General features: G+C 40.1%; 2 protein-coding genes across 2 annotated transcripts; one reads left to right on the forward strand and one right to left on the reverse strand.

The window, feature by feature from the left end:
• Positions 1-8,140: 8,140 nt before the first annotated feature.
• Positions 8,141-9,041, forward strand: NCS54_00333300 (Putative calcineurin-like phosphoesterase; the record flags this gene model as incomplete). The annotated part of the gene is made up of 2 exons (XM_053148910.1): positions 8,141-8,321; positions 8,392-9,041. 2 exons carry the CDS (start codon positions 8,141-8,143, stop codon positions 9,039-9,041), a joined length of 831 nt encoding a protein of 276 aa, XP_053004885.1.
• A 1,071-nt stretch (positions 9,042-10,112) lies between these two features.
• Positions 10,113-11,225, reverse strand: NCS54_00333400 (Bac-rhamnosid6H domain-containing protein; the record flags this gene model as incomplete). The annotated part of the gene is made up of 1 exon (XM_053148911.1): positions 10,113-11,225. The coding sequence occupies one exon, from the start codon at positions 11,223-11,225 to the stop codon at positions 10,113-10,115; it is 1,113 nt and encodes a 370-aa protein (XP_053004886.1).
• Positions 11,226-11,472: the final 247 nt, after the last annotated feature.

Consider the following 11,472-nt stretch of genomic DNA (forward strand, 5'->3'; position numbering starts at 1 on the left):
GGTAATTAATCTCGCTATTAATAACTTTATTATTATAATTAAATTATTTCCCTTTAAGGTTAATTATTATATAGGGCTTTGCCTTATACCTCTATAATAGCTTAAGCCTATTTACTATCCTTAGGTTAAAAAGATTTTACTTAGCTCTATTATCTACTAAAGCATATAGCTATTCTCCTTTGACTTATATTAGTATTTTAAAATATCTTAGGTTAATACCTCTCTTTATAATATTTAAGGCCCTTTATAGTATTATAAGTTATTTTTCTACTTATAGCCCTTTTATAAGTAGTTTCTTAGTTTTTTAATAATATATAGCTAATATAGTTATGCTTATATTTATTATTATTATATACTTTATAATTATGCGTATTATCTTAGCTATATAGCTAGTCTTAGTATTATTATTTTTATTCTTATCCTAGGTTTTCTTTATTATCTAATTAGGTTATTAGTTACTAGTCTTCTAGTTCTTCTTGCTTTTCTTAGCTAATTTATCTCTATTAGTCCTTAACCTTATGGATTATTTATTTATGCCCCTAAATAGCTCTATATAATTCTTCTTTATACTTAGTATATATAATATTAATAGTATTATATTAATAAAATACCTAATATCCTTTTATTTTATATTATATATAAGGTTTATTATTAAGTTATATTAGTAAGGCAATATAAAAATAATCTTACTTTTATTTCTTTTCTTAATATTCTTTATACTAATAGTATTAATAAGATATCTATAAGATACTAAGGTATTCCCTATATATTAAATATATCTATATATTATCTTATAGATTAAAGGGTATTTCTTAATATTATAGGTTTTTAGCTAGTTTTTTATAATAGGCTTTAATATAGATTTCTTATTTATATATAATATCTATATATTCTTATGCTATCTAGATATACCTTTCCTATAGGCTATTTTAGTATTAGTTACTATTTTCATTATATAACTATAAGTAGTTTTCCTTTATCTATAGTTCTTTATTACTCTTTTAGTACTTTTATTATTAAGAGTATTCTTTATATAGTTCTTTTTATAGTTTTTTAGTATTATATTTAAACTTAGTTTAGTTAATATTAATATTACTTTCTTTTATACTTTAGTCTATATATCTTAGTAGCCTATTATATTAATTTACTTTTTATTATCTATAGTTCTTATTATATTCCTATAATGCCTTAACTTAGTATTAGGGGCATAGGGTATAGTTATATTATATAGGGTTATCTTATTTATAATCCCTTTAGTAAACTATAGAGGGTATTAAGAACTACTGATCTTTATTATACCCTATAATTTACTTTTTATAATTAAAACTTTCTACTATAGCTTTTTTAAAGTCTATCTACTTAGCTAGCATTAGGGGCACTTATTGCTTCTGCCCTATAGGTATTATTTCTTTTTTTTATTTAAGTTTCCTAATAACCGTAATAATAACCTTTTTATTATTTATTATATCTAGCAAGGGATTTCTTTACTCTATTAGTTCTAAGAGTAATTACTATTACGCGTCTTAGGTTTCTTTTAGTTATTCCTTAGTTTATCTTACCTAGCTATAGGCTACTCTAGTATCTAGCTTTTATTTATGCTTATCTTAGTCTCTTCTTATTAGTATATTATATCTACTTTATAATATTGCAATAAGTTTAATTATTTAAATTATAGTTTAAGGTTCCTTATCCTCTTATTAGACCTATTATACTAGATTTATATGTTTTTTACCTTCTAAGAGGGGTTATTATTAATTTAGTTAATAATATCCCTTCTTAATATCTTATTATTTCTTATAATAAACCTTCTCGATATAATTTATCTTATAATAATATTAGTATTTAAGGCTATAATAATCTTATTTACTTTTTTATATAGCTCTAAGTATTATAGGGCTAGCTTTAGTGCTATAAGAGGTATTATTATTTTTTTTCTTACCTTAGTTAATATTAAACCATAGGTTATTAGCTTTATTATTATTAAACTTAGGGTTTTATAGTTTTTTTTATAAGAACTATTAATTATTAATCTTAATTACCTTACTAATATAATTAATAAGATTATTAGGTTAATTTTCCTTATAGAGTTTTACTTAGACCTCTCTCTTAAGTTTATTAAAAAAAAATAATATTAGAGGTTTTTAATCCTAGTTAAGCTTTAAGGTAAGTTAGAGATACTTTATTTTATATTCTAAGGCTAAGTAGGTTTATCTAAGTGCCTTAATCTCTCTCTTAGCTTATATCTTTTTATTAATTATTCTAAAAGCCTACTAGAGTATAGCCTTAAAGGTCTTAAAGCTAAAATAAAGATTAGCGGTCTTAGATAAAAGTTTAATAAATAAGGTAATAAAATATTCTTTTATAATAAGTTTAAATTAAGCTATAGTATACTTAGTAAGTTACCTTGCGGCATATTAGACCTTACTAGATATTAGGTTAAATTATATTAGATAATAAGTTATAAAGGCATATAATTATATAAGGAATATAAGTAGCTTATAGGTAGTTTTATTAAATTTCTCTAAGGGGTCTAGCTTTAAGATTTCTCTTATATCTTTACCCCTTATAGCAGCGATTATTATATTATTAACTTCTTAGATATTATTTAGGTATTTTATATTCTAGATATATTAGGTTTTACTTATTTTCTTAATAAGGTTATATATACTATTTATTTTAGCACTTATAGTAATAATCTACGCGTGAAATTATTTAATATTTTTATTATTATTATTATTATCTTTTATCTCTTTATTAATTAAGGTAGCTTAGATAGGTATAAGTAAGTAGTTAATAGGTAGGACCTACTACTAATAGTTTATAGGGGTAGCCTAAGTAGCTATTATATTTAATATTATCTAAGGTAATATAAATAATCTTCTAAATAAGAGCTATTAATATATAACGATTATATAGATTCCTAAGGGATAAACTAGTTATACTAGGTTTATATTAGTAAATAAATTAATTATGCTATATTTAAATAAAGGGAATATTATATCTAGTAATATACTTAAAGGTATTAAGTATAACTAAGTTATATTAATAGCTAAGGTAACTATTTTATAAGAAAGTATAATAAGTATATCTTATATACTTTATGCGATTAAGGCAGATCATAATAGATTATAACTTACAGGGGCTAAGCCGTTATAATCCTACTTGCTCGGTCAAAGGGGATCATAGCCTATAAGATATGACCCATCTTAATCCTTTCTTAATTAGTATAATAATATAGGTCCTTCTGGTCACGTGGCCTAGAGGCTTCTTAGGCTATGACACTCTTAACCTTGCTATCTTTAGTCCCCTTAAGTAGCGTTATTATTATCTTATATCCTTACTTTCCTCGATCTAAGCATATATACCTATCAGCAAATATATATTCCTATGATATTATTATAAGGCAATGAAAATAGGGATAATATCTAAGAATATCCTTATAGGTTAGAAGGCTTTTAGACTTTGGCCGGTATTAATCGCGAAGCCCCTAATAAACCCTATAATAACCTTATTGCCAGAGACCCTAAAAATACCGCAAAAGAAGGCCTATTTGCTATCCCCTTATCTTTTTAGGACCCCTATATTATTATAAGAGCTTTAGGCTTTACTTAAATATATCTCTTCGGCGTTAAAGCTTAATAGTATGATGCGACTCTTTATAGGGAAAATTAGCAAGGATATAGATCGCAAAAATATCATATTAGCGAGTTAGGAAAAGGAATTATTACTTTTTAGGCATAAAAGGGAGGAAATAAAGCCTAAAAGAAAAAAAAAGCTTCCCTTTAATCCTAATATATGCTTTGCAAAGGTTCCTAATATTAATAAGGCCTATTAAGAGATATTAAAGCTTTTAAAGCTAAGGGAGATATTAAAAAAAGTTAGGAAATAAAAAAAAGTAGACTTATTTTATAAGTGGCAATTAGAGATTATAGGGATACTAGATTTAGTCTTCTTATAATATTATTATATTATTAAAATTGAGGTTATTTATGATACTTAAAATGAGCGATATTTGTAATAATGCGCGGTTTCTAGGGGCGCGTGGTTTCTGGGGGGTGGGGCTTAGGTGCTAACTTAACTAGCATTCAGCCTTACATCAAATGTGTTGGTGGTCAACTTGATCAAGTCTATCCCAATGATCTACCTCTAGTAGTCGCCGTCGATCCAAGTCCATTCGCTCTTTGACTGACTCGTCATATGTGAGAACTCGACGTCGCGCTGGCGCTGCTCGTACCCGTCGGGCAAATGATATATGGCCCTGTTGGTGGCGGCGCCTTTGACATTCAAGGTCGAGTAGGACTTCTGGACGGACTCAAAGATCTCCAAAACAGTCGAAAGCGTAACATTGTTGACCACCAGGTTTTCCTTGTCAGCACGGTGAAATCTTCTCAGCAGCGCTCCGAGGACAGCGGCATCCCCAAACGCCATGACGGCTCCCTGGGACTGGCATGGAAGCGTTGGATGGGCAGAGTCTCCCATGAGAACAAAGTTTCCCTTCAGGATGCATCAGCTCAGGAAAAAGAAAGTAACATCAACCTTAAATGGAAAAGTAGAGAGGTTACCTTTACCCACGTGTCTAGCTCACCATGGTGGCATAGCTTCCACTTCAGAGTAGACGAGAAGCGAGAAGCAAACTTGGTCAGGCTGTTTGGTTCAGTTTAGAGACCTCGGCACGAAAAATGGAGAGGTCACTTTAAACAAGAATGTTGCAGCCACTCAAATTGGATTCCATCCCTCAAACTCACATTGCATCTCAGCCAAGTCTCCCAGCTCAGTCCGTAGCCCCTTCTTTATCTTGTCCGGGGTCAGTAACACGAGATTCCAGACCCACCACCTCGGACGGGGTAGAGGACGGCATGCTCCAGGGGGCCCAGCCACAAATCAAGGGCTTGTTGGTTATCGTTGCAGAACTGGAGCACCTCGGGATCATCTAGTTCCTCCATCTGCTCCCGGGAGAAAGTACCTCGATATGCAACATCGCCGGTCTCAGTCGGTTCAACCTGCTCCTGCACAATTGGACTGCGCAGAGTAGATCAGATACCGTCAGCGCCCACACGAATCTACAGTACTCACTAGCCTACTCCGGCTAAATCGAAGTGCCACAATGTAACTAACACACCTCGGGCGCCAATGAGAACCCCACTCCAGACCCCCTTTTCCTTCCAACAACCTCTCCCGCTTCAATTCTGTCCTTAACTCATGGATCAATTGTTCTTTTCCCACAGGGCTATGGTTAGGGTTAGAAGATTACGTCACTCGTGTGGGGTGCGAACCTAGCTAGAAGCTTGATCGAAAGGTGTCGTGAGGTCGCGGGGCGAGGAATTGATATAAGGCAAGGGAGCCAACTTGGGGCTCTGTTGTAAAAAGAAAAAAAAAAAGGAAAAAAAAGGAAGAAAAAATGCGGCTGTCGTCATTCTGAAGAAACGGGTTTTCCTCCGCAAGGGCTGATAAGAGTCGCAAGGTCGTTCAAGAGTTTGCGTTCGTTCGGTCGACGACGCACCATCAGTGCCATGCAGTCTGATGAAGAGCCCAGTCGGTTGCTAATGTGTTGATCCACTTGGGTAAAAGGAAATCTCCTCCGGCATCCAGTTTCCGGATTTCTAAGCAGAGGATTTCTAAGCAGAGCCTGACGTCATGTTAATTGGAGTTAAATAGGACCGTAGAACAGGGCCAATACTCATCTTAGCACAACCTTTTTCCATGCATAACGCAGTCATACTCGCATATTTTCAATTTTCAGACCTCCAGACTGTACAGTCCCCACGTGCTACAAAGGTTAACAATGTCGACCAGAAGAGAGCTTTCTGGCGGCGACTTTACAGCCACACATCACTCCACGACCTACGACTACATTTCCCCATTAAAGTTAGACCTAGCTGGCAAGCACGTTCTGATCACAGGCGCAGCTTGGGAGAACGGAATTGGATACGCCACAGCTACAGCTTTTGCGCGCGCAGGAGCGTCCGCGATAGCAATAGCTGATCTACACGGCATGTCAGGGGATCTTGCCGTGAAGTTGAAGTTGGCCGCAGCGCGAGCCGGACGCCCAGAACCTAAGGTGCTTAGCTGCACGGTTGATATTGCAAGGCAAGACAGCGTTCAAGCAATGCATGACATCGTGTCACAGGGCTTTGGTGGGCGTCTGGATATTGTCGTGAACAATGCGGCCCACATGGAACCCTACAAGCCAATTCTTGATTCAGACCCGGATGTGTACTGGCGGACATGGGAAGTCAACGTCCGGGGACTCTTCAATATGGCGCGCGTGTTCCTCCCCATGCAACTCTCAACCCATGCTAGTTCCAGCGGTTTATGCACCATGATCAATGTATCCTCTTCAGGCGCATTGAGCGCTCGTCCCGGGAGCAGTAGTTATCGCAGTTCAAAGCTTGCGATATTGAGGTGGACTGAGTCCCTGCAGTTGGAATATGGTGATAGAGGACTTTTGACATTTTGTGTTAATCCTGGCGCGATTAAGACGAAGATTACTGAGGCCGCGCCTGAGATAGTGCGGGATGCACTACCGGATCGTCCGGATGTAGCTGGTGATACGATTGCGTGGTTAGCTGCTGAGCGCAGGGATTGGCTGGGTGGGAGGTATATAAGCTGTCCTTGGGATATGGAGGAGCTTATAAAGAAGAAGGACGAGATTATTAAGGAGGATAAGCTTAAGTTAAGGATGGTATTTTAAGCTTACTATAGAGTACCTAACTTATTTAAATATTTTAGCTTTAGAGCTTTTATTTAATATACCTAATAAGCGAGTCAGTTAGATAAGTGAATTAGTTAAAGATCCCTGAACCCTCTCTCGAACCTGAATTTCTAGACCGCACGGAGTAGGTATGAATTATGTCACGCCCTCAAGGAAGGCCATCAGCACGTGATATGGGTAGAACCCTAGGCTAACTAATCAGGGGTAGATTACTAAGATCATACTATGATCTAAGTAATCTAGATTAATAAGATTACTAGGTAATCCTTATAATCTAGCTTAATACCTAAAGTATATAAAATATACTTATTATAGTCTCTTATATAATAGCTACCTTAGCTATTAATATAACTTAGTTATACTTAATACCTTTAAGTATATTACTAAATATAACTTATACCCTTTACCTTAGAGTATACTCTCTAATCCTTTGCTAATATAAACCCAGTATGACTAATTTATCCCTTAGGAAATGCCCTGTCGTCATAGACTAGCCACGAGCAACTAGTATAGATACGGGATGTTTAAAATAATATCTGGGAATTCTTTAAATAATAGTATTCCCATAAGGAGCAGTCTAAGGCAGCGAGAACCGTAATAGGAAAAGCAATACGGCAAGACAAGCCCAGCCAATTTAACCAGTAGATACAGAGCTACGATCAGTATATAATAGAGGAAGAAAATCAACTTAGAGTTTATATAAGGCAAGGGCCAGTCCGGCGAGAGAACTTAAACCCTATTCTATGGTGGAAGGAACACTAAGACAAATATCCACGTTTAAGCAAGTTTGCCCTCGACATCATAGCAATTCCTGCTACATCTATCAATCCTAAGCGGACACTTAGTGTCACGAAGTTGACAATCAGCTCGCAAAGGCTTAGCTTAAGCCCCGAGATAATAGAGGAAATACAGTGCCTACGGAATTAGCTAGGCCATCAAGCGATCACTGTGGGCGAGGTCGTTAGCTTTGGTGGGACCTGATGGGTTGGGATAGAAGGGAGGCGTGAGAGTACCAATAGCTTCATCCTAGCCTCAGGTCAGCGCTTTCAATTCAAGTATATCAATTCAATTCAAGTTAAGTAAGTTCACAGACGATTTTATTTCAAGTAATCAAGTTACACCCCCGAACTTGACTTACTTGAATTGAAGTCAGCGCTGACTCTCAGTTCTTCCAACAGCTGGCAGTGACTTCTTCCCACGGCGTCTGTAATGATTGGCATCATGGGTGGATGTCCACAGTTTGGGGCTCCTGGCCACGTCATTGTTGCCGTTGGCAAAGTGGGGTACAGCGGATTAACGTTGAAGCCCCCCGGGCCCCTCTTTCGGGGCATGATAAAATCATAAGTTGCAACACTGCCACCACAAGGCAATCTAATGAGGTACTGTCAGGACCAGAAAACGCAAGCCATAACGACAATACAACAAAAAATGGCATCGAGGACTCTAGTCGAAACTTGGTACGACGCGAACGCCGAGGTAGAAGAGCATCGTTTGGACGAGGGGAGACTAGAGTTCGAAGTGACAATGCGAGTCATTAAGTCCTGCACTACCAGTCTGGAGTTAGAGAGGGCCAGGATCTTAGATATTGGTGGTGGCCCGGGAAGATATGGTAGGATTGCTCATTCATATCCTGATATGTGGAAAGGAAGATTCTGTCCTGGTTGCTAACTGGCCTACAGCTATTGCGTTGGCAAAGCAAGGACACATAGTAACGTTGAACGACTTAGCGGAGAAGAACCTGGAGATCGCTAGAAGAAACGCAGAGAACGTGGTGGAATTCGATGCCATCGTCCATGCGAATGCTCTTGAAATCGCGCAACGTGCGCCGCTTCAAGCTTCTCAAGGCTCATTTGACATAGTTCTTTGCCTCGGCCCTATGTACCATCTACTGGCAACCAAAGAACGGGCCACCGTAATAAGCAACAGCATTCTGATGGCAAAGCCTGGTGGTTATATTCTCCTAGCTTACGTTACGATTTATGCGCACCTGCGAGATATGGCGCGTCGCAACCCAACCCGTCTTGCGAAAGAGTGGGACTTTTATCAGCAGTATCTACGCAGCGGCAAGTACACCAGGAACATAAATACTGAGTCGTTCCATGTGTATGCTGCTGATCTGGGCAAGGAGTTGCAAGGCTTTAAGAATCAAGTGAGTGTTGAGAGGACGGTCAGCTGCGAAGGGTTTCTTGGGTTCGAAGGCGCAAGAGAACTGGCGAATTTGAAGGATGAAGATATGGAGAGGTGGGTGGATGTTATAATGCAGAGCGCAGAAGAGACGGAGACGTCAAATTCGGCGGACCACCTCCTTGTCGTCTTGCGAAAGTTGTGATTGGCGCAGTGTATATAGTCCGTCAGATCTACAAACTGAGTTGCTGGCAGAAGACTATTGAGGTATATATACTTCAACACTGGGAGACAGAGGAATTCGTTCTCGTGGTCGCTAAGAATCACTACCCCTAACACTTATGCCTGAAACTTATGCTTTGCGCCGGCGAGTCCCTATTCCTGTATTCTATTCATCCTTTACCCAGCCTTGGTCTTCTCCATCATCCCTTGCAGGGATTAATTTCTGTCGCATATCACCACTCGGTTCGTGCGACTGGATATGAAACGCGGCCCGTACTTTGGGGTTGTGTATCCGGTTTCACATCCAACTTATCGCATCAAGGATTCCAATCTTAACGACATGAGCTTAAATAGCTCTGCCCGAACACATGGCTGTTCAATTTCTTTTGTTCTTTAGATAATTCTCATCAATTGACTGGTGCCATCAATGATCCTTGTGGAGCCAATTGTCTGACATATTCTGTTATAGACCACGTCTTACTCTTCAACATGCTTATCTTTTCTTCCTGTCCATCTGGAAGGACAACATGAACCGGCACTTGATCGCCCTCTCGCTCGATATCCTCGCTGCATTCCCACGAGAGGCTGACAGTGGTCAATCCCTTTTCAGCTCTCTGCCACTGAATGTGGGCAATTAATGGATTGTCAACCGAGCCACTAGCCGGGATCTTTGCTTTAAACGTTTTGAACAGGCGAACCCGCGGCTTGAATGACCATGCAAACCCAAAACAGACAAAAATGGGAAATGATGCTTCGGAGGTGGCATGGAGCACGACTGGGCATTAACCTCAGTGCGGGTTGAAAAGAGTTAAACAGCTGAGTGATGGCCTGTCGAGCAAGACGGTCGTCCCTGGAAACCGAGTAGGTAAAGAGCGAGGAGCTTCTCGAATCCATTGAGTATTGGAGCTGCTCATAGAACGGGCAACCCTCGTAGCAGTCATGCATGCAGTTCTGCAGCGTACGTACGCTCACCTCCCACAACTTGTGAAACCATGTCGAATCATGGACTTCGGTGTCAACTTGTGGGAATTCGGCCAGAACCTTGAGAGGATAGTTAATTTTGACAATGGGCGATTTGCTTGAGGGCTAGATCCGAGTCCTGGGCGACCCGAATGCCCAGGGCGAAGAATCGGAAAGCTCGGTAATGAAAAGGAGCGAAGGTCTCTTGATCGCCTTCCGACTCGTCATGCCACAAGCGAAGCTTTTCATCCAGGCTGCTTGCAAGGATGTACTGGTCCTTGGGACCAAGAACGAATCCCGTGGTGTCTGCCCTATCTCTGCGGTACCGGGGGAAGGGTCGCTGGGTAGGCTCGTCCGAGTATCGTTCGCACCAAGTAACGTCAAGGATGCTGCCGCTGGTTGACGGCCTTGCGAAGCAGAACCTGACATGAGCTGTCGTGTAGTGTTCCATGTCAAACTCGACATGGTGTGTCGTGCCCCGGGGCAGGAGGATGCCGGGATTATTCCCTCCAACTTGGTCAAGGAGAAGGGACCACGTTTCGGGAGACTGCAAACTCTTGACATTGTGGATCGATTTGAGCCATGACGTCTCTCGGCGGGGGAGGGAGGTCATGCGCGGGCAAAGACTGCAGGGCGTGGAATGGCCATAGTTGACCTTGAAGCCTTGGGGCCTGCCGGCAACCCATCTCATCTTGTGGCTCTCTCGTTGATCGACCTGCTCGAAGATGTTGAGGTAGTTGTCAAAGTTGGCCTTTGCGGGCAGATGTATGCAGGGGTCGATGGCCGTCTTCCATGTCTCATCTGTCTGGATGTTGACCTCGTGTTGACCCTCATCCGACTCGGGCTTGATGTAGAGTCCTGGGTATGCATTCCGGGCGAAGCTCGAAGCGCGCTTCGGGGCGTGGTAGAACCGAAGAACATGGACCGCGATAGTGTTCCTGCCCAAGCACAAATGGGGCTGGATGTCAAGGACATCGTAGAACCAGGCATGCTCGTCTCCCTTGACTGGGCCATCGTGAATCATGCGCGAATTGATGTAGAGCTTGTATCTCGTATCGGCCGTGATGGCAATCCGAACTGGACGGTTGGGGGCATGCTCCAGGTTGATCAGCTTGCGGAAATGTACAAAGACGCCAGCGGAGCTCGAGTTTGGCTTCTCAATCCAGTCCGGATGCCAGATCCACGAAGTATCTCGACCGCTGGACATTTTGACGAGGACTGCTTGGCTGAAAGATGTTGACGACGTGTGGGCGGCTCCCAAGACAAGGGAAACCAGAAGACCGAGTGAGAGACTGTCACTTATGGTTGGGGAGGACTGAGGAGTCTAGCAGCTGTCGGCACGAGTTGATACGAAAGCCGCCAGAGGCCGGCAACAATTACCGCGAGAGTCTCCAGAGCCGGCGCCAGTTGCCCTTACACTATATTATAAACGTGCCTTAGTTAAGGCACATTTA

Source organism: Fusarium falciforme, chromosome 2 (genome assembly GCF_026873545.1).
Source record: "Fusarium falciforme chromosome 2, complete sequence".
NCBI classification, from domain to species: domain Eukaryota; kingdom Fungi; phylum Ascomycota; class Sordariomycetes; order Hypocreales; family Nectriaceae; genus Fusarium; species Fusarium falciforme.